This window comes from Ursus arctos, unplaced genomic scaffold (assembly GCF_023065955.2).
Source record: "Ursus arctos isolate Adak ecotype North America unplaced genomic scaffold, UrsArc2.0 scaffold_1, whole genome shotgun sequence".
NCBI classification, from domain to species: domain Eukaryota; kingdom Metazoa; phylum Chordata; class Mammalia; order Carnivora; family Ursidae; genus Ursus; species Ursus arctos.
This window is the reverse complement of record NW_026622763.1, coordinates 53741901-53765684: the sequence shown is the minus strand read 5'-3', so window position 1 is coordinate 53765684 and position 23784 is coordinate 53741901. Positions and strand designations below refer to the sequence as shown.

The window sequence follows — 23784 nt, the reverse complement described above, 5'->3', positions numbered from 1 at the left end:
AATGTTAACACTCTATTAATGATACTGAATATTTTTTTAAAAAGATTTTATTTATTTTTGAGAGAGAGAGTGAGCACCAGCAAGGGGAGTAGGGGCAGACGGAGAGGGAGAAGCGGACTCCCCGTTGAGCATGGAGCCCAATGCGGGACTCGATTCCAGGACCCTGAGATCGTGACCTGAGCCGAAGGCAGATGCTCAGCCCACTGAGCCACCCAGGCGCCCGGTACTGGAGAGAAGACTCGAACAGCATGGATGTGCTCTGCTGAGAGGGTCTGTGAGTCTCAAAATTTCTCCTCCCATTTCATTTTCTAGAATTCAGTCACATGGCTCCATCTAGATGCAAGGAATCGGGAGGAAGGATGTATTTTCTGGCTAGGCAGTCAGAGTGCAATACTCTGGAAAGGACAGAACCAATTTTTTAGTGGACAGTGAGCTGATTTCCCACAACTTACACAGAAAAAATAAAATAACGTCAATGTGCAGCTCTCGCCTGTACCTTCCAAGCCTTTTCTCTAATGATCTGTTTGGACTCACCAGAATGGGAGGATTTGTCAGGATTCTGTCCTCGGACTTGAGATGAGGGAACTTCCTCACCTGATTCAATTTGGGGAAAAAGGAAGGAACGGGCAGGGTCTCTTTAAATAACTGCTTCCTTCCCTGTTTTGGTAAAAATATTCTTCAGACTGAGCAATTACCAACTGCTGACTTTTAGCGTGGTGGCTGTTTTTTAACAAAGAAATTGAAAAGCTGAACCACTCTGTTCTTTGCTTCCCTGAGTGAGAGTAGGCAGAGAATGGATGGAAGAGAGTAGGAGCCTGGAACAAATGCTTATGCAGTGGGACACTTTGTCGCTAATTATGCTTCACTTGAATGACAGTACGTGGGAGGTGGGCAGTTAGCGCCAGCTAATGGCGCACCATGGGACAGGTACTGCCGGATACAGAGACGGGGGCTGGAACAGCCACTCCAGGGGCCAGTAAAACCAGTTTTATGGAAGAAGCCGTCTTTGTTAAAAACCAAACCCAACCAAACGTGAAATTCTCCGACAGTAGATTCAGCACCAACCACACTCTTCTCAAATTCATTGGGCACGACAGCCCCATGCATTCTCAGTCTAGAACGAACCAAAGCAAATGAACCGCCCTGTGTGTAGAATGTGGACTTCTGTGATGACCAGCGTCTTACACAAACAGCTGACGATCTACTCAGACATAGGGACCGCGATCCAGATCAATCCACATAGATGAGGGTCTGGTTTATACAAAAAGGAGGGGGTTGCTCACCATTCAAAATAATTCATTCCCTACTCAAGTTATCTTTTCTGTAAATTAAACCTAACTCATGGTGCATTTAAAATACAATGCAGATCACACTCAACTTGTCAAGGCTACAGCAATTATGTAAAGTGAGGCACCCTGTAATACTGTCAGGCCCTCAGCAAGTCCCTGGGCTCCAGGGCTCTGGGCAGCCCAGCTGTCACTGCCACAAACAGGTGGTGTAAGACAATAGCTCCACTGAGCAGACTCACTCTCCAAGCCCTCTAGCAGCCAAGCTTCCAGCCAGAGAGGGCTTGCGAGCAGCACACACAGGCCACCACTCGGACACCAATCCACACGAGCGCCGACAGCCCATGGAGCCCTGGCCACCCCTCCTGCTCCTTGGGCTCTGCTCAGGTAAGTGCCAGGGCCGAGGGGCTCTCCGGTGAGGCTGAAGCAGCAGACGTCCCCAGAGCAGTATGCTGCTTCTGGGATGGGAACGCAGAATGGCCGGGCTTCATCACCCTGGGGGCTCCTCTGTCGGTTTCTCACTCTTGTTGGCTTGATTCGGTTTGCGGATAAAGATTTCTAGTTTGTGTTATCCAGTAAAAACGGGAACTGCCTGGTCAGAGGCTACAAAGTAGAGGTGCAGGTCCCTCCCGCCATCGGGGCCCGGCGTCGCCCCCGTATGATCAGATCCAGCGCCCCTGCTACCACCAAGGCAGCTCTCAGAGTGGAGCAGCTACAGGGACTTAGGGTGGCATCTTACAATGACAGACAATTTGGAGAAGAAGTCCTTTTACTGCTCTGGGAGCATTCTGGTAATGAAGAGGACTGATTGACAGCTGCATGTGCTGGAGAGAGAAACCTATTAATAATTGTAACTAAACTCTTTTCATAAGAGATTAAATACTTGGTAATTTTTTTAACTTCTGCAGTTAAAAAAAAAGTTCGCATGAATGCACTTCTGCCTACTGTTTTACTATATGTAGGTTTGGGTTGGAACTGAAACTATAAAACCTTGCACAGCCCTTGACCTGCATTCCCCTCTGGAATGTGTCACCACACAGCAGCTGAAACGCTAGCTGTAATCCCAAACTTCCGGTAGGGGAAGTGGGAGATGTTTGCAGATGGCTTCCTATGAAAGTTTACTGGTGATATCATCTCACCTGAGAAAAAAGACGGCTGACATGCTGTGATTTCTCTTCTCTAATATTGCTCTGACACACAGACCTTCTGGGCAAAAAAGGTAAAGAGCTTTATTATTAATGTTTTTCAAGAGCAGAGTTCAGGGAAATAGCCTAAGCTCAGATAAATTACAGCCTGGGGGGTTTGGACTTAATCCAACCAAAACTGGCCTGTGGTGGTGGTGGTGTGTGTGTGCACACGTGTGTGTGTGTGTGTGTGTGTGTGTGTGTGTGCATGCGCCTGCAGACACTACACTCAAATGAAAATTCTTCAGTGATATGCTTACACATAAAAATCCTTAAACGATCTCTTAGGACACCAAGGACCTCTGGAAAATGCATGTTTACCTATCTAAAAAGTTATGTGATCTATGTTTAGAGCAAACGTAGAGTTTCCTGATATCAATTCACACAGCGGCTCGTAGAAATGTAGAGCTAGATGAGGCAGTCCCCCCCACAACTTTAATTCGCTCTTACAGGGAAACTGAGGCTGAAAGACATGAACTGAGCTGCCTGGAGTCACTTAGCTTACAAATGTTGGAATGTGATCAGTTGGAGACTGTTTATGCTGTGTCCGGTCAGAAAACCCAGCCTGAAATTGCCAAAGGTAGCAAGCGGTACAGCACCAGGTTGAGATAAGAATTACCCAAAGGGCATGGTGACTAACATAACATAATAAAAAATTTAAAAAATTTAAAAAGAATTACCCAAAGTGACTGGTAACATTGCAGAATTCCTTTCACCCAATCCAGCAGGCTGTTCCTCCATAAAAATGCAAATTGAGCCAATATGGTACAAAAAGAACACTTTGAAACTGTGGCTGGTTCAGTTCTTTGTGGCCAAAATTCTCATTCACATCAGGGACACTTTTTCTTATGTTAGCTTACCATATAATAATCTCTGTCCTACTTACACAGCACTTTTGATTACAACCTCTTCCTCTCTTCCATCTCTGGAATCCTAAGTACTTCACACTGCCGTTTTTCTTATGGCATATTACTTTCCAACTTGTTCCTAGCTATTTATGTAAATGACACAAGTCAATCTCCATGAGGGTAGAAAGATAGGCTACATATCAGATTCACCTCTGAATATCTCAAAGCTCTTTTTTTTAAATGTTTTTTTATTATATTATGTTAGTCACCATACAGTACATCCCTGGTTTCCGATGTAAAGCTCAATGCTTCGTTAGTTGCATATAAGACCCAGTGCACCATGCAACACGTGCCCTCCTCACTACCCATCACCAGTCCATCCCATTCCCCCACCCCCCTCTGAATATCTCAAAGCTCTTAAAGCAATGCTTTGCACACAGTAAGTGCTCAATAAGTACTTGATGAATGATTAATGTTGCCACCGTCTGAATAAAGATTACCCATATGATCTTGCCGAAAAGAAAGACTTTGACTTTGTCTGTACGTTTATCAATTTACACCCTGTCTTTAAGAAAGTTTTTACTGTGATTCATTGACTCCATGAAGAACTGGTCCAACTATCCAGAATTCTGACTTCAAGTCCTGTATGTTTTCTCTCACTCTGCCCTGCTTTGGGGAGGAAAAATGAAATCACCACCACCACACCATCACCACCAAAGAACCCAATCTAAGAAATGGAGACCTCCACAGAAATTCCTTAGAAATGCATTACAGAAGGAACAGGGTCTCTTGTTATTTGTGAGACTGAGAGAGGAGGAAGCGAATGTCACTGGAATGCTGACGAGGCCTGTCTCCCCGGTCTTCCCCTTCTCCCTAGTGGACCATAGAGTTGGCCTGTATAGTTTTCCTGCTTCATAATGTGGACCATCTGCTCTATCTGATGCTTTCTAGTATGTTCTTCCTGTCAACGGGGAATAAGCAGTCACTTAAAAATAAGCAGCCCAGCAGTGCCAAAGCAGTAGATTCAAACTCAGTGGCCAAGGCACTCGGTGACCCATGCCAGGGTCCTGCCCCCCACCATGGGTCAGGAGGGGCCCAGGATGGACAGGGATGGAGGACAGAGGATTGCCGTGTTCCAGGGGCTCAATGGACAACACGCTGCCTTGAAGGGTGTCAATGCAAGGTTTGGGCGAGATGTTATGTGCAAGCGCTTCATGGATTCTTTTGGGTTCAGAAAGTTTGGGAAACTAGAAATGTGGTAGGTGAGGTCAGGGATTCCATACACAGAGCTCAGGAAGGTCATAATGCAGACATTTAGGCTATACTGAAAGCTTCAAAAATCCAAATGGGAATGATACATTTATCTTTAGGGAGGTAGTAAAGAGCACAGACCCTGGGGTCAGACTGCCTGCATTTCTAGTTCCACTTCCAAATAGCTGGGAACCATGAAAATTACGTGCCTCAACTGTCCAAATGTCCATTTTCTCACTTGTAAACTAGGGGTAAAGACTTATCTCATAGGACTGCTGTAAGGATTCAATAAGATAATGCAAATACAGGGCCAACAGTGAAGCTTTACCAAGAAAATACACACTTTTGAGAAGATGAAAATGTTTCAACTCATTGTATAACACTGGTTATTTCAAGATGATCCAAAGTTCTGGATGTGAAATAGTGGTTGAGAGCATTGGCGCTGGGCTTGAATCCTGACTCCACCATTTATGAAATCTGGACAACTCACTCAACGTCTTTATGGTTCAATTTCCCCCTGTGTAAAGTGAGGACACGAACAGTACCTACCCCACCGAGTTATGAGGATTGGAAGAGTTAGTTCATACAAAGCACACAGAACAGTGTCTGCCACATAACAGTTCGATATGCTCACTATTATTTTTATTAGTTAGTAAAAATAGAAAAAGGAATTACTTTTTACTTAATTATTTTGTTGACAAACTCTTTCAAACTGAGGATTCAAGGAGAAAAACAATAAAGAAAAATAATAACCTGTCTTAGAGGCAATAGATTAACACTACTGGGGAAAAAAGGAAAACATCTCACTCATTCAATTTTTAAAGTTGTCTTGGCCAAAGGGGAAGGTATGTGGCTTCAGCAATAACCTGCGGAAAGGGGAGATCTGGTTACGTGCATTAGGGCACGTGGATCGTGTGTCTGCTTCCTCCCCTAATCCTGAACAGGCAATCCCCAATCCACGTAAGGCTTAAGTTACAAAGACCCTTCATAAGGCACTTGTTGGAACTGGGAACGCTTTTTCTCATAAGAATAATGCTAGGTGCAGTGGTGCACTTTCCAGGCCAGCCCACAACACACTTATGTTATCTCGAGTTAGTGCTGGAGCAGAGCGCAAAATGGCAGGGCTCCCTGCAAGCTCTGCCCTAGCCACAGGACCTTGGATAAGTCTTCCAGCCTCTCGGATCTCAGGTGAGAATGCTGGTCGGCCTGCCTCACCAGAGGCTGGTGAGAACCGTGCAACATGGGACACAAGAGTGCTGTGGGGTCCAAGAGTAGTTGATAACATTGCTCAGCATCCTGAAGGAAAATGTAGTAAAGATTCCTAGGAGTCACTCATGCTCCAGATAGTAGCCCCAAATCCAGGTCAGAAAAGCACATGATTTTTACTCTATGTAACTTAACAGGGATGTATACTCACCAGCAGTGATTTTTTTTTTAAATTACAGGAAAATACACATTACATAGAATTTGCCCTGGAAAAACACACATTACCTAAAATTGCCATTTTAAAGTGTATGATTCAGTGGCATTAAGTACATTCACAATGTTACGCAACCATCACTGCTATCTAGTTCCAGAAATTTTTCATCACCCCAAAAGGAAACCCTGTCCCCATACACCCATTAGCAGTCACTCTCCCTTCCCCTGTCCCCTCAGTCCCTGCTAACCACTAATCTGCTCTCTCTGCGGATTTACCTAATCTGAATATTTCATATAAGTGGAATCCTAAGATATGTGCCCCTTTTGTGTCTGATTTCTTTCACTTAGCACCGTGTTTTCAGGGTTCCTCCACGTTGTAACGTAAATCAATACTTCCTTTTTATGGGTGAATAATATTCTGCTGCGTGGACATGCTACAGTTTGTTCATCCATTTATCTGTTGATGGGCATTCGGGTTGTTTCCATCTTTTAGCTATTATGTATAGTGCTTCCATGAACAGTGGTGTACAAGGTTCTGTGCGGACAGTTCTTTGGGAATATGCCTAGGTGTGGAATCACCAGGTCAGATGGTCACTCCGCATGTAACTCGTGTGCCAAACAGTCTCCCAGAGCGACTGCACCGTTTCACATTCTCACCAGCAACATATGAGAGCTCCACAATCTCACCGATATTTACTGCTTTCAATTTTGTGAATTCTTGCCATCCTAGTGGGTAGGAACCGGCATCAATTTTTGGCTGTTCATAGCGCTTTGAGATCTGACGCCGGCCAACCTGAGATTTCATTACCCCATGATGAGACCCTGAAACATGGAGACGGGCTTTTGTGCGGACTTTTCTTCTTGTGTGTGTGTATCCAGCAAACCTGATGCCAGCCAGCGGCTGTGTTAAGGAATGTCACCTGTTCAGAGCACAAGTGTCATGGTAATCTGGCACACCCCGCTGGGAAGGGACCACACCAGCAGCTGTGGACTTAGGACCATAAAAGCCGCACTGGGAACCCTTCAACAAGGGGGCCTGCGTGCCTTCCATTCGCTGCTCACACCTCAGTGACTCGTGTTAGTCTGGGTGGAGGGTGGGGAGCAGAATCTGACGGTGTGTGTGTCCTTTGCTGTCCCAGCTGGCCTCGTCCTGGGCTCCGAACATGAGACCCGCCTGGTGGCGAAGCTATTTGAAGATTACAACAGTGTGGTGCGGCCGGTGGAAGACCACCGCCAGGCTGTAGAGGTCACCGTGGGCCTACAGCTGATCCAGCTCATCAACGTGGTGAGACAGCAGCACTCGGGGCTCCCCACACCTCTCACCCGGGGGCCCCCTCGCTTCTGCTCCCCTCCTTACCCCTAAAGATGCGGTCGTATCTTTTTTCAGGATGAAGTAAATCAGATTGTGACAACCAACGTGCGGCTGAAACAGGTATTCAGCTAGATAAGTGCACTGATGTCGTCTGTATTCACCCTGGAATTGAACCTGGGCGCAGAGGGAATCCGTCTGGGTATCAGGGACATATACCAACATGTTGCACGTAAATATTTCAGTGTCGTGGGATTATGGATCGTACATGTTGGGGGGGCGTGTTTTACTTTGTGCTCTGCTAGGCTACCGTAAACAAAGCCACAGACAAAGAAATTTATTCTCTTGCAGTTCTTGAGGCCAAAAGTCCAAAACTAGGGTATCAGCAGAACTGGTTCCTTCTGAGGGCTCTGAGGGGGAATCTGCTTCCAGGCCTTTCTTCTTTGCATATAGTTGGCCAACGTCATGTCCACAGGGCGTTGTTTCCATCTTCAGATGCCTCCTTCTTTAAGGACACGACTCATGTTGGGTTAGGGCCTATCTCAATGACCTAATTTTAACCTAATTACCTCTATAAAGACCCTGTCTCCAAATAAAGTTATATTCTGAGGTAGTGGGGATTAGGACTTCAACGTATGAGTTTTGGGGGAGACATGGTTCAATTCGTAACACTGCATCATCTGAATGGGCTGCATTGGGCATATATTACTTTTATAAGGTAGGAAAAAATACAATACTTTTAACAGATGATGTTGGCGGCTTGAGGGAAACGTGCACAATAGGGTCATTCTCTTCTCCTGGGGGGGGGCAGTGTGGCGTGGTGGTTGTGCCACCATCCAGTGACGTAACTTGGGGTGCCTTTGTTTACTCATCTGTAAAATAGGGCCAACGGACACTCTTCCCTCATAGGGTTGTTGTGAAGACGAAATCATGGATACATGTAAAATGCTCAGAACAGCACGGAGTCAGTACTACAGAAGTGTTTGCTAGACTGAAAGCTGATTCTGAATCAAACCTTTTTTTATTGGAGCACAATTTCTGTCAATATCCGAACTATCATACCATCAGGACTCTTGATAACCGTAGATATTTATTTATTTACTTGTAAAGATTTTATTTCTTTATCTTAGAGAGAGAGAGAGCGAGCAGGCAGGAGGGGCAGAGCAAGAGGGAGAAAGAGTCTCAAGCAGACTCTGTGCCGACTCAGGGCTCAATCCCACGACCCCGAGATCATGACCTGAGCCGAAATCAAGATTCGGCTGCTTAACTGACTGAGCCACCCCAACACCACTTCATAACGTTTGATTTTTAAAAAAATGTTTTTAGCTCTTTTTATTAGTGAAATGCCTTCATTTCTAGCAATGGGTGGATTACAACCTAAAATGGAATCCAGAAGACTATGGCGGCGTGAAAAAAATCCACATTCCCTCGGAAAAGATCTGGCGCCCAGACCTTGTTCTTTATAACAAGTAAGCCAAACGGACAAGCTGGGGAGGGGGACATTCCTGGGGCAGGTGGAGCCCAAGTGCCCTATCGGAAGGGCTGCCACTCTCAGTATGCGTCTCACCACGGTTCACATTAAATAACCCTTAAAAACCAAGAGCCAAGTTGACATGCTAGGGGTGCCATATGGTGTCTCATGTTATGAATAGAAACAATTATCAGAGCCAAATTGAGTCGGGGCTGTGGGGTGGGAGACATTTAATCCCTGAGAGCTCCTGAAGGGTGTATGGCAACTATCCAAGGAACCCAAATTCATATAATTGAGTTCCTTGGAATTAAACGCCCTTCCTACCAACAGGTTCGAACCTCCTGGGGTAGTTATCCATCACGTCCTCACGGCATCCTGAGACATGGCGTGCTGCCGATGGCCGGGGATGCCTGCGTCGCCCATCCACTGGGCTCCGTGACAGACTGCATGTTGTGAAATTATAATGTGATGCAAGACACTCTGGTTTAATGACAGGTTCATTATCATACGCCCTTCATTTGTCAGGGAATGTTCATTTCAAAGAGCGTCCTTCCCGGGCAGGAGCATCCGCCATCGGCCTGGAGGATCTGCGGTCTGACAGTCTACAGCGTGTGTCTGGGCAAGCGGGCTGCGCCTTCTCGCGCAGTGACCAGGGAGGGCGGCAAGGGCTTGTGAATGGAAAGGACACCCTTTATGGGCCACCCTCCTGCTTTGATTTTCTCCTACATATTTCCCAGTGATATCTGAGATTCAAGCTTGAGCCCAATTAGCCAATCATTTGTGTAACCTTTTTGGACAAACATGCTGATGGAGCAGAGTGTCTCTTTAAGTAAGTTTCTCTTTCAGTAAGAACCTAAGAGAAGCAATTAAAGTCCTCGGGTCCTCCTGACAAGCTCGCTCGGGGACACCCTGGTGGGGAGAGAACCCTGTTTTTACTTGCTTACAGAGACAGGTCTAGATAGATGTTCCTGCGGCCCTCTGCTCTTTGGGGCTCTTCTGGGAAGGTCCAAATCACACAGTTTTCTGGATAGTGCCCCACCTCCACCCCAGGGAAAAACCAGTGGAAGAAAAGTTCTTGATTTATGAAGTGAGGCACCAATATAAGCCATATGTCCCAGAAAGTCCCCCAGGGCAGACCCCACCCACCTGTTCAACACCTATTCTAATACCTCTGGCCAAGGCCCCAGGACACTGGCAGTTTGGGGTCAAGTGGACTGCCCACTGAATAAGGCCTACAGAAGCGGCTTGTTATTTTTTTATTATCTACCATGGTGGATTATTTATTTATTAATTTTTTAAAAAGATTTTACTCATTTATTTGGGAGAGAGAGAGAGCACGAGCAGGGCAGTGAGGGGCAGAGGGAGAAGCAGGCTCCCCGGTGAGCAGGGAGTCCGACGTGGGCCTCCATCCCAGAACCCTGAGATCATGACCTGAACTGAAGGCAGACACTTCACCGACTGAGCCACCCAGGTGCCCCTCTACCATGGTGGATTTTTTAAATGAGAAATTCGTGCCAACATTTGAAAATTGAAAAATATCATATTAAACTCTGGAGTTCTAGTCTCTGTAGAAAAATCCCTTATTCAAAAACATGGAAACTGTGGACTAAAAAAAAAATCTACATTTCCAGCTTCTGAGGAAGAATCCCAATATCTGGCAGCATCAGGCCTTCCCTCACAAGAGGACTCCACAGCAAAGCCGAGTGGAGCCTTCCTTAGAGGAGAGAAGGCTCTCCCCTCACCCCTCACTCACCTGCCTGGCCCTGGAGGCATCTGAGTTTGCGACTCCACCCTACTAAGTTCTAGATAGTTCTTTTTTTTTTTTTTTAAAGATTTTATTTATTTATTTGACAGAGAGATAGCCAGTGAGAGAGGGAACACAAGCAGGGGGAGGGGGAGAGGAAGAAGCAGGGTCCCTGCGGAGGAGCCTGATGTGGGGCTTGATCCCAGGACCTTGGGATCAGGCCCTGAGCCGAAGGCAGACACTTAATGACTGAGCCACCTAGGTGCCCCTAGATAGTCCTGAAAAAGGAAACAGAGCCCTTCTTTAACCTGCTTACCACAGTAAGGAGTCACTGGACGTGTTTTTATTTAAAATTCCCATTTTTTTTTTCCCAGTTAACTTTCAAAGTATATTGGGGAAGGGAGAGATGGAGATTAACATTACAAATACTACTGAGGACTGGGAAGAAAACATCTGGTATAGAGTGTCACCTGTTACTTTTTTAAACCTGTAGATTCCTTGGTTCTTCCCCAGATATTCTGATTTAGTGCTTACTTAGATGGTGCTCAGAAATCTATATTTTAAACAAGCACCCCAGCGATTATCAGACAAATTTGGGAAACGTTGCCATGAATAAAAAGTGACACTGCCCGAATGAAAGCATCTATAATTAGCACCTGAATAATTAACAGCTGTCTCCCGCTAACATCCCCAAGCAGAACTGAAGGCTCATCCGTCACTTGGAGTCATGTTCCTCTTTGATCCCAATTGCAGTGCAGATGGTGACTTTGCCATTGTCAAGTTCACCAAAGTGCTCCTGGACTACACTGGCCACATCACATGGACACCCCCGGCCATCTTCAAAAGCTACTGTGAGATCATCGTCACCCACTTCCCCTTTGATGAACAGAACTGCAGCATGAAGCTGGGCACCTGGACCTATGATGGCTCGGTGGTGGCCATCAACCCGGTAGGTGCCGACCTCGCGGGGTGGGGCTGGAGCATCATCCAGCTGTCCGGCTCAGCCCCTCCAGAATCACAGGCTCTCCGCACCAGTCAGACCCTCGGGGATCATCGAATTCAACGGTTCGATGTGTGCACATGAGAACCACCTGGGAGCTTACATACGGTCCTATGCCCCATATGCCCCGGCTCGGCCCCAGGAATTCTGGCTTTATCAGTCTGGGGTGGGACTAAGGCACCAATATGTTGTCAAGTTCCCAAGTGACTCGAAGGTGTGGTCGACATGGAGGATCCCAGGAGTCCAAACCCCCCTCGTTTTATAGGAAAGGACTCTAAGCCCCCAGATTGGAGGTGACCCCCTGGGTGCCATTCCAGTCCCAACAGCGCTGGAATATGTTGATTTATTACAGCTGAGTCTGAAACCCATCCATCTGCAGCGGGACACAGCTGGGTTTTCAAAGTTTCATTTCATCTTCTCAGGAGAGCGACCAACCAGACCTGAGCAACTTCATGGAAAGTGGAGAATGGGTGATCAAGGAGTCCCGGGGCTGGAAGCACTGGGTGTTCTATGCCTGCTGCCCCTCCACCCCCTACCTGGACATCACCTACCACTTTGTCATGCAGCGCCTGCCCCTCTACTTCATCGTCAACGTCATCATTCCCTGCCTGCTCTTCTCCTTTCTAACTGGCCTGGTGTTCTACCTGCCCACGGACTCAGGTGGGTGCCGTTGCCATGGCGGCGGCTGCTGCTGATGCGGACAGACCTCGTGCTGCTATTTTGGGGAAAACCAGAAATAATCATGGGCTAATAAACAAATACCGGCAGACAGGCCCAAATCATCATCCCTGGGAGGACGCATTTACTGAGCAGCCACGTTCAGGGGTGAGTCACTGTGGCGAGAGCTCACAGCTGGAGCAGACTACGGGGCAGGCAGAGCTGGACATGACCCCAGAGGCACGCATACACAGCTCTGTCTAGTTAATGTGAATAACCACCAATACCTGCTTGCTGAATACCTACTGTGCACCCAGGAACGTGCTGAATAAGGCTTGGGTCACAGACATTCCCCGTGTCACTTCCACCACTATGAAGCCACTGGCCATATACTGATTAATCCAAGTCTTGCCTCTTTTGCTCACTGCTCGCCACTTGAAAATAGCTTTTGTGTGTCTGTTTTCCAGATGGCAGTATCTTTATACACAAGACCATATTTTCCAAGTGGCAATTCTTTCTCACATATCAGCCTAGGCAACTTTCTTACCTCCTATGGGTAATCACATCTGCGACATAATTTGCGACCAAATACCAACAATCCGCAGAAAAGGGGAAAAGGGTACACGAGTGCCTGCTTGAAGTCACCGCTCATAAACAATTTAGGGCAGACAAGTAGGGAAAAAGAAAGGTGGTACAGACAGTCCTCAAACTTATGACAGGTAACAATAATATCAAAACGATAAACATACACACACACATCTAAATCCAACTTTCCAACAAGAAAAAAAAGATTCATATGCACTCACTCATTCAACATATTTGTTGAACAGTTGTTATGTACAAGGCCGCAGGAGAGAATAAGCCAGGATTTGCCCCACAAGGAGCGCCTGGCTGGCTCAGTCGGTAAAGCGTGTGACTCTTGATCTCGGGGTTGTGAGTTCAAGCCCCACACTGACTGTAGAGATTACTTAAAAAAAAAAAAATCTTAAAAAAAAAAAAAAAGAGTTTGCCCCACAGAATGCACGTTGTACTTATGGCTGTATTTATTTTTAAACAAATGATCACAAACACAGATTTTTTTCAACTTTCTAATCAAATGAAACTTCTTATAGTGAAGAGGGAAAATGCCAGTCAGGGCAGGATGGAATCGAGTCAGAGTTTCTGTAAATGGGAAATGGTTTATGCTTGAAGAGCATTTAGAACAGTGAGCATGCTTGATAAATGCTAGCTCTTATTATCATTATTATTAATCGAGAAATTTGATATAACTTAATCAATATTTCATATTTATAATTCTGTCCTCTTTTTCACTTTTAAAGACTTTCCTCCCCACGAAGTAGACTTCTAAGTAGGTAGAATTGGTCACTTCTTGTTTGCATCCACTCTCTATCCTGTAGATACTTGTAGCATCTGGAAGCATCTGGTATGGGAGGAGAACAAGGCAACGCAAGGGTTTCCCAAGACAAACAGCAAGATCAGCCCAAGGAAAGTCCCTTCCAAAGGCTCTCTAACTGCATCTCAGGTGGTCAGTCCCCACAAAAATATTCCAGTACCATTCAGCCCTTCCTTCCTCACTTGCCATACCAAGACTCTAACAGGGAATTGTTCACCCTGAAATTACAGGGCCTGGTGAAAAGAGGCTGGGGCAGGGAAATCTCTGGCCCCTTAATATGAAAAACAGAACAAGAAAAAAAAAACCCAAATTATCCTCTTAGAGGAATGTGAAAAAGTAAGTAGTTCATTGGTTTTGTCCTTTTCTTGGTTTTGATCCTGCAGCTTCCTTCCATAACGAGAAAATTACACATGCACTTCTGGCTTGCCCATGCACCTGCTGGGTAACACGTAGGTCAGGTTCAGTTCTGGAAGGCTTAGGACACGCTGCTGCAGACAGAAAACTGCCCCCGGAGTCTAGCTTGTCACTCGGCTGGGTGTACTTAGTTTCCTGAGTTCCACCAAGCCATGGAATTCTGGGACATGAGATCAAGGAGCCACTGGTCGCTCAGCAGCCTCTCATTGCAATGCCTGCCACTTGCCATTGTCAGCAGAGCCAAGCTGCGTAAGGTCTCATAGGACCAAATTCTGCCCAAGAAACTTCCCCAGCGTCATGCGGGTCACATTGCTCTCACCCTTGGGTTCTGTGGTATGAGTTTGCTAGGGCTGCATAACACACTACCCCAGACTGGGTGGCTTAAACAACAGGAATTTCGTTCCACATAGTTCTGGAGGTCAAGGTGTCAGAAGGTTTGGTTCCTCTGAGGCTTCTCTCCTTGGCTTGCAGATGGCCATCTTCTCCCTGTGTCTTCACCTGGTCTTTCCTCTCTGGGTGTCTGTGTCCTAATCTCCTCTTCCTATGAGGACAGCCCAGTCATACTGGATGAGGGCCCTCCCTAATCAACTCATTTTGACTTAATCACCTCTCCAAAGGCCTCATCTCCAAATACAGTCACGGAGGTGCCGAGGCTTAGGGCTCCCATGTGTAAAACTGAAGGGTATGACAATTCAGCCCATAACACACGACTGGTTGTATTTCTTCTTCATTTTGTCCAGGAGAGAAAATGACTCTAAGCATCTCTGTTCTGCTGTCCTTAACCGTGTTTCTCCTGGTCATTGTGGAGCTGATCCCTTCCACCTCCAGTGCCGTGCCCCTGATTGGGAAATACATGCTGTTCACCATGGTGTTTGTCATCGCGTCCATCATCATCACCGTCATCGTCATCAATACACACCACCGCTCCCCCAGCACCCACGTCATGCCCGACTGGGTACGCAAGGTGAGTGGCCGAGGCCCTGCAAACTCTTGCCCGCAAGAACATCTCTCCTTCCATGTGGCCAGTGGAATTCTGGCTAACGCTTGTGGGTACTTGGGAACTGAAAGTCCTTTCTGGCAATTTTGAAGCAATTTCTGGAAGGAACTTTCTTTGGCCTCTTTCTAGGAATAAATAACTCATGTAGCCTCCGCGGGCACAGAAGAAAAACAGAATTAACAAAGCCCACTACCAATTCAAGCTTAAACAATCTCTTTGATTAGAGACAATTTCTTTGATTAGAGAAGGTGAATAAATCACTGTCTTTTTATTCAAATGCTGTGAAAATCTTGAGACTTCCGTGTGTATGTCTTCCAAACTCTGAACAGACTGCTTATTTTTTTGCTGGGAAAAATCATCTGCTGAGGATAGAATAAGGGCTAGAAATGGAGGGGGCTGCTTGACAAGAAATTGTCACAAAGTGAGTTTCACTGAGGAACTTGGTCTCAAATATTTACATTATTGAAATTTAAAATGTGTTAACGTGTCAAATATGTCAGTTTTTAAATAAAACTTCACAGAGACACTAGCGTCCAGGGTCTTTTTTGTAGCATGCAAAAGATTTGTCATGAATTGACAGAGACACTACTGCTTTCAATGTATTCTTTTGGGAAGACAATCAATGCCTGTATCTATAAAGACTCCTATGACTCCCAGCAACACGTTGCATTTCTTCAGGAACAAGAAATGGAAGAAAACAGAGTAGCTGCTTTGGAGACTTATATATTCTTTTAGCCAGAAAGACCTTTTCTTTAACCATATTATCCTGCTAATACCTGGCTTTGAGAGAAACTGGTACTTAACAGCAGGGCTGGAAGCTTAAGAATCATCGGCTCTTCATTGAGTCCAATAGCTGCACACAGGCTCCCTCCAGTGGCAAACTGCTCAAATTACAGATCATCTCCATTCATAGTAATTTGACAGGCTACAAAACACACCTGATGATATCCTTGAGAAAATCTAGTAGAGTCCTTTTGTTTTAAGAACAAAGAGGCTAAGGCCCAGAGAAGCCGAATGACTTGCCTAAAGTCACACTGCTAATTCAAAGTCAGAGTCTGATACTTGCCCTGCTGGCAATTATTCTCACGCATGGATTTCTTTTTTATGTTAGGTTTTTATCGACACTATCCCAAATATCATGTTCTTCTCCACAATGAAAAGACCATCCAGAGAAAAACAAGACAAAAAGATTTTTACAGAAGACATTGATATTTCTGACATTTCTGGGAAGCCAGGGCCTCCACCCATGGGTTTCCACTCTCCCCTGATCAAACACCCGGAGGTAAAAAGTGCCATTGAAGGAGTCAAATACATCGCAGAGACCATGAAGTCAGACCAGGAGTCCAATAACGTAAGTTCCGTGGCTTGAAACCCACACCTCCAGGTTTAAATGATCAAATACTTGAGTGCAGATGGACAGGTTTATCTTGACGGGTAGGCTGGCATTCAAGAGGCAGCTGCTGACCGATGATGTGCCTTGGTGACCACCTCTCAGCCGCCTTTGTGAGCCATCCCATGGTGAATAATCTATTGGAATGATAAGGATCACCATGCCAGCCAAGGGATGCCGAGGGCTTTGAGATCTCCAGATTGAGTGGGTCCTAGACGATGCATAACATGAACACTCTGAGTCTAACGACTACCTTAAGGAAATTCTAACACTCTTCTCTCTCCCAGGCGGCCGAGGAATGGAAGTACGTTGCAATGGTGATGGACCACATTCTCCTTGGGGTCTTCATGCTTGTCTGTATCATTGGAACCCTGGCCGTGTTTGCAGGTCGGCTCATTGAATTAAATCAGCAAGGATGAGCAGAGCTGAGCTCCAGGCAGAGCAGAGGAAGGCGGGGAAGACAGAGATGCTGGTCTACTTTGATGCAAGCTCACTTATCAGACATCTAACTTCCGTATTTATGACTAATGCTAATGATTTATATTTACATAAGTTGATGGCCTCAAGTATTTTCACATTGCTTCTCCTTCAATCCTGCTATATCTGCCTGGAGAGTGAACCCTTTCTAGTAATTGAAATGGGATCACTAACAAGATGTATTCATTTCCAAAGGCATCTGGAAGAGTTTTGTCCAGAATAACAGGTTTTCTATTGGTTTGTTTTTAAATTTTTTTAAGCAAAGAATGTATCCTTTGTTTGAAAGTCAGTTTTGTACATACAAGTAAGCCCATCTGCCAGTCCCAAAAAGATAAAGCATTTGATTCAGAGAGAAAAGGAAACTGTAGAAAGGCAACAGCTAAGTTCTAGAACAGCCACCAAAATGCAAACTGCATCAAAAACAGGTTTCTGCAAAGCAGGTTTCTAGAGCTGGGAGGTGAGGGAAGGGCTTCCCAGTGAAACGCAGTCCCTGAGTATGCTGCTCAGGGCTTGGGGAACACAGCCAGCTAGTTTCCTGAGCTATACCGAGTGTGAGAGCCAGGCACTGTGGGAATCATCTCACGAATGTGGTTTTATTCCTGACTTTCATAATGTCCCTGTTTTACAAATGAGAAAGCTGAACTTGAGAAGCTTAGGTTCATTGCCCAAACCAGCAAGCAGAAGAACTGAGAGTTGAACCCAGACCAAATGTGGATTCAAAGCAGCTCAGGGCTGGTTCAGTTCCTCTGCTCACTTGCTCGCCCAGACCCTCCCCACCCGATCTAGGCCATCCCGTAACTCCACTCAGGGTTTTGAGAGCTTTGGTCTTCATGTCAGCCACCTTTCTGCCCTTCCCAGTTAAACCTCCTGCCGTTTTCCCCAGTCCTCATTCAGTCCTGTTTGGGGTTTTAGTTCTATCAGTGAAATCAGAAATGCATGCACATATTACTACCATTCTTTAAATTCCAGACAAGTGAACAGGAGAGAAAATTCTGTTTCTTCATAGCCACTTTCCAGCCACAATGTCATTCAGTTCTGAAGTAGAAAGTGGGCAGCCCTGGGCTCTGGGTGACCTCTCTGATCCCAGGTAGCTTCGAACTACTTCTCCATGGAATTCTCAAGCACACACCCATGGCAGGACAAAGTGCCTTCATCTTAGAGTAAACTCAAGGGAAAACAGTTTGGTGGTTCCTCAAAAAACTAAACATAGAATTATCATAGGATCCAGTAATTCTACTCCTAGGTACATACCCAAAAGTGAAAGCAGGGACGTGAACAGACATGTGTATGCCAATGTTCACAGCAGTGTTAATCACAATCCAAAAGGTGGAAAGAGCTCACTGTCCATCAGTGGAAAAGCAGTATATACATACAATGGAATATTATTCAGCCTTAGAGAGGAATGAAATTCTGATGTATGTTACAATACGGATCAACCTTGGAAGCATGCTTGATGAAATAAGCCAGACACAAAGGACAAACCTTGTGAAACGGAGGTACCTAGAAGAGGCAAATTCATAGAGAGAGAAAGTAGAATAGATAGCCTGGGTTTAGGGGGAGGGCTGAGTTATTGCTCAACGGGTAGAAATTCAGATTAGGAGTATAGGAAAGTTCTGGAATGGACAGTGGTGATGGTTGTACACCACTGTGAAAGTACTTAATGCCACTGAATTGTACATTTAAACATGGTCAAGATGGTAAATTTTATGCTTATTTTACCACAATTAAAATAAAGAACGAAAACAATGATAAAACTGTAACTGTCATGTTATATCTGTTTTACCCCAATTAGATGAACAAAAAAAATCGGCTACTTGCCTAATCCGGCCTAGTCTCCCAGGACTGACTATTGATTCAGAGATGAAACAGAAAAGTCACTTCTGTTTTCCCCATTTTAAGGATGTGGAGGCTTAGAGAAGTGACCTCCCTCAGGTCATAGAGCGATTTGGTGACACACCAGATCTCCCCACTCTGCTCTTGTGCTGTGCCCCTCACATCAAATAACCCCCCCTCTCCCCGCAGAGCAAGGCCTCGGGCACACTCCCTCCCCGCCAGCAGAGCCAGCCTGCGCGGATACCACAGTGCTGTATGCTTAACTCCATCAGCCCCTAAATCCCTGTCCCATCCGTCTGTCACCACATCAAAGGCTTTCCTCTTTGGAATCTCTTCCCTTAGTTCGGCCCAGTCTCCAGAAGACCACTGATGCAATGGGGGGGAGGTGTGCTGGGATCTGTCTCCTCCCAGGGAGGCGACTGCCAAGGGCCGGGCCCACCTGCGCCCGTGCAGCTCTGTGGATGAGCGTGTCTGCAGAGCAGGAGGACTTCCTGGGAAGTGAGGAGCATCCTGCAACTGGGACACAGACAGGTACGTGTTGGTGGGGGGGCATTTACAGACTGAAATCGGAAGCAGAAACCATTCAGAGCTCAGCTTTCTAAGACTTCTCTTTTTGTGCCCCTGGTTGTCAGAACTGGGAGATTTTTAAATCAGAAATTATCTTAACATTCAGATGGGGTCATCAGGGAGGGAGTGGGAGGCTGGGTGGGAGGTAGCAGTGTTGGCCCCGGCCACTAGGGACCACAGTGCCATTGCATTCCTCCTGGGGGGTAGGGGGTGCCAGGCAGAGGGGCTCAGGCAGTGGCCTCCTTGCCCGCGGCCCGACTGATTCCACCCCTGCCAAGAACAGGGTCCCGTCTTCAAGCCTGAGTTCCCTGCTCCTGCTTCTCAAACCACCACGTTCAAGGGCATTTCTCCCACAGCTACTGCTTGAGTTCTAGCCCCACGCCAGTTCCTGAGCCGCCGAAGCCACTTGAGGTCTCTCCCTCCACACCCTCCCTCTGCCTCTACCCAAATCCCTCAGGCCCCACTCCTCAATACCGTCCCTTGCCCAAGGGAAAGTCTCTGCTGCCTGGGTTTTCCAAGTACACCTCCTTGCTGCTGGCTAAGGGCTTTCCCCACTACTACCCACGTTCTGATCACTGCTGCCCGGGGTTATGCTCTTACAGCCCGAGTTCTCCAACTCTTCCCCCCCAAAACACCGCATGCTGCCACCCACCGCTCCTGTGTTTACCAGTTACCCCAGCATGGTCTCTTCTGCACCTCTGCCGAGGTCCGACCTCTGTCAGTGCCTTAATGCCTTCCCACTGCCCCTGCCTGGGTCTGTCCTGACTGCAGCGCAAGGTGGGTATCAATGCTCTCCCTCGTAGCTCTTCTCCCTTCTGATACCTGCTAATTACCCTCACCCCCCAGCTGGATGGCTTGGTCTTTCCCCCGACTCCTGCCCTCATCCTCACTGTCGCTGTCACCACTGCTGCTGAAGCCAGGCTGTCGCCTGCATCCTTGGACTCAGGGGCTCCTTGTGTGCAAAGGGGGCAGGCAGGGATGAGGTGGGGCCGGAGCCTGGTGCTGCTGGTGAGGTGCAGCCACAGACGGGGGCAGCAGGGTCTGAGCCTGCCCCCCGGGAGAATCTCCGGTAAGTCAGCTGCGTGGGCCTCCACTGCCAAGTGCAGGCTGCACGTGGGCTCCGGTTTGTTGAGGTCAGCGAGGGCCTCCTGGAGTAGGCATACATGTCCGCCTCTTCGAGGATGGCGGCCAGGTGGAGTGGCCTGGGGTCCTTGTAATTTTCAGCCCGCAACTGCAGCTTCCGGTTCTCCTCACTTTCCTCTAACTTCTCCAAGCTGGTGCTTGGGTCGGTGTGGGGGATGTGTTTGGGCCCTGAGCTAGGTAGGGGTCAGGGGCTCCTTGGGGCACCCGGTAGGGACTGGAGCTATGCCTGAGCAGGCCAGGAGCAGCAACCCAGTGTGCGCCACACACAACTTCTGCAGCATGGACGCCTCCGCAGGCGGGCTGCCAGGTGCGGGGCCGTCTGGTGAAGCTCGTTCACGCAGGCAGGTACTCAGTGCCAGCCTAGCAGGAGATCCAGGAAGGGTTTGTGCTGATGAATCACTTCTGAGTGTAGTGCCAGGGCCCCCTTTTCAGGGGTGTAGCCAAAGATAAGGGGTGCAAACAACAGCCCCAGCCCGCCTCTGCCCAGTGCTGGTCCTCCCAAGGTCACTGAGTCTGGACCCGATGAGCCCTATCCCACCGTTCATGCACACCCACAATCCCCACAAGCCGGTGCTCTGGCCATGACCCCCAATCGCAGCCCGTAAGTCTTCTTTTGCATTGGTGGTCTCCGTTAGCAGGGGGCCTAGAGAAGTGGGGAGGAGCCCTGTCTCAGTGTCCCAAGGCTACATAACCAAGTGCCACAAGCTGGGTGGCTTAAAACAACAGAAATACATTCTCTCCCAGCTCTGGAGGCCTGCTATGGACTGAAATGCTACCCCCCAAATTTGTACACAGAAGCCCTAACCCCCCATGTGATGGTATTTGAGGATGGGGCTTTGGGGAATTTAGGCTCAGATGAGGTCATCAGAGTAGAATCTTCACAATGGGATTAGTACTTTTGAGGGAGAACCACTCTCCTGCTCACTGCCGTGTGAGGACCCAGGGCGAAGGCAGCTGTCCGCAGGTCAGGAAGAGGGCCCTCACCAAAGCCCACCCAAGCAGCATCCTGACCTCAGATTTCCAGCCTCCAGGACTGTGGGAAAATCCATTTCTGTTGGTTAAGCCACCCACTCCGTGGTATCTGGTTATGGCAGCATGAGCTAAGACAAGGCCAGAGTCCAACATCGTGGTGTTAACAGGCCGATTCCTTCTGGAGGCTCTGAGGGAGAACCAGTCCCATGCCTCACTTGTAGCTTCTGGTGGCTGCTGGCTGTCTTTGGTATCCCCTGGCTTGTGGCAGCAGGACTCCACCCTCTGCCTCCATCCTCATGTGCCTTCTTCTCAGTGTCTCCTCCTTTTCTGTCCTTTAGAAGAACACCGGTCTCTGGATTTAGGGCCTACCCTAAATCCACGATGATCTCATCATAAGATCCATAACTTGGGTTACAACTGCAAAGACCCTATTTCCAAATAATGTCACATTCACAGGTACCAGGGGTTAGGACTGAGATACATCTTTTGGGGCCACTAATCAACTACAAGCACTAAGCAGGAAGCAGGGTGGGAGAGAGTGGCTGTGGGAAGATGGGAAATCCTTCCAGGAAACCCCAGGCGGAGCCAAGCGTGGAGAGGGCATGCCGAGTTAGACTCCTGAGACCTCCCAAAACAGACTCAGCACTTCACCCCTGCACCCTCAACCCACCACCACTCCCCTCCCCCAACCAGGAGAGAATCGAAAAGCAGCTGAGCCAATGCACAGTACTCTGTGGCCTGCTGGCCCTGCACTGGTCATTTCAAGTGCCCAGGAGAGAGCAGAGTCTGTAACCTCCAGCCTCCTCCACCCCAAAGCCTGAAGCTGGCAGCACCCAGAGGAGCTTTGCAAACAGACAGGAAGCACTGGGCGGGGGCTCAGCCAAAGCCCTTGGTCAGTCAACGAGGCAATGTCCCCCCCCAATCAGCCTACACGGCCTGGAGCACTAGGAGCCCCCCGGCCAGTGCAGGCCGGGTAGGAAGGCGTCCTTCCAAAGCCCATGGCAGCTGAGTCAGCAAGAGGCCCCAGACCTCGTGGCCAGTGGTGAAGAGAGGACGCTGCAGGCTTCCGTAACAATCCCTTACACTGGCATGCAGCTCACAAAATGCCCTCCCTCCTCCACCCCTTCACTCGCTGCACCCCGTGAGGTGGAGGGTGCACTCAAGTTGTTCCCGCTGGACCTGTGCGACAGCTGAGGATCAGGAAGTGGCGGAAGTGTCTCAGCGAATAAAAAGCAGAGCTGCTAACTGCAACGTGGTGTTCTGGACTGGAGTGTGGAACAGGAAACGGACCTTGGTGGAAATGAGGTGAAATCTGAATAAAGTCCATCATTTAGTTAAGGGTATTGTACCAATCTTAACTGCTTAGTTTTGACAAATGTACTGTGGCTATGTGAACACTGAGGGCTGCTGGGTGAAGGGCATTTGGGAACTCTCAGCTCTATTGCTATGGCCTGAATGTTTGTATCCCCCCAAAACTCAAGTTGAAGACTTGTGCCCAGTGTGATGGTATAAGGAGGTGGGGCCTTTGGGAAGGGACTGGTCATGAGGGTGGAGCTCTCATGAATGAGATGAATGACCTTGTTAAAGAAGCCCCAGGGAGCTAGCTCGCCCCCTCCACCACGTGACCACAGAGCAGGAAGGCTGCAGTCAGCAGCTCTGAAGAGGGTCCTCACCAGAACCCAGTGACGTCGGGTCAGCACCGTGATCCTGGACTTCCCGCCTCCAGAACCGTGAGAAAGAAATTTCTGTTGTTTATAAGCCACCCAGCCTGTGGTATTTTGTCATAGCAGTTTGAATAGACTAAGACAACTATATTTGCAACTTCTCTGTAAATCTAAAATTGTTACAAAATAAAAATTTTGTTAAAAAGCAAAGCTGGGAAGGGAGTGGAGTAAAAAGAAAAAACCAGAAATGGTACTTGACTTTTTTCAACTCAAGTTTAGGAACCTGTCCACACCCTTCTATAGTGGCTGTTGACAAAGACATGAAGAAACTGAAACCCTTGTGTGTTGTTATTGAAAATGCAAAATGGTGTAGCTGCTATGGAAAACAGTTTGGTAGTTCCCCAAAAAGCTAAACAGAATGACCGTATGACCCAGCAATTCCACTCGTAGGTATAAACCCCAAGGAATTTCCAGCAGGAACTAGAACAGATATTCATACACCAATGTCCATAGCAGCATTATTCACAATAGCCAAAAGGCAGAAACAACACATGTATCCATCAGTGAATGAATGGATAATCAAAATGTGGTATCTACATACAATGGAATATTACTCAGCCTTGAAAAGGAATGAAATTCTGACACATGCTACAACATACATGAACCTTGAAAACATGATGCTAAGTGACATAAGCCAGATGCAAACAAACAAGTATTGTGGGATTCCATTTATTTTTTTTTAAAGATTTTTATTTATTTATTTGA

At 47.4% G+C, this 23784-nt stretch overlaps 1 protein-coding gene and 1 pseudogene across 1 annotated transcript; one reads left to right on the top strand and one right to left on the bottom strand.

Annotated features, from left to right (window-relative positions):
* The first annotated feature begins 1521 nt into the window (after positions 1 to 1521).
* Positions 1522 to 18594, top strand: CHRNA1 (cholinergic receptor nicotinic alpha 1 subunit). Its single transcript, XM_026492523.4, has 9 exons — positions 1522 to 1673; positions 7128 to 7273; positions 7376 to 7420; positions 8657 to 8766; positions 11266 to 11461; positions 11935 to 12172; positions 14717 to 14940; positions 16085 to 16324; positions 16651 to 18594. Exons 1-9 carry the CDS (start codon positions 1631 to 1633, stop codon positions 16780 to 16782), a joined length of 1374 nt encoding a protein of 457 aa, XP_026348308.1. The 5' UTR covers positions 1522 to 1630; the 3' UTR covers positions 16783 to 18594.
* Positions 18595 to 19709: 1115 nt separating this feature from the next.
* Positions 19710 to 21508, bottom strand: LOC123000456 (NF-kappa-B inhibitor beta-like; annotated as a pseudogene).
* Positions 21509 to 23784: the final 2276 nt, after the last annotated feature.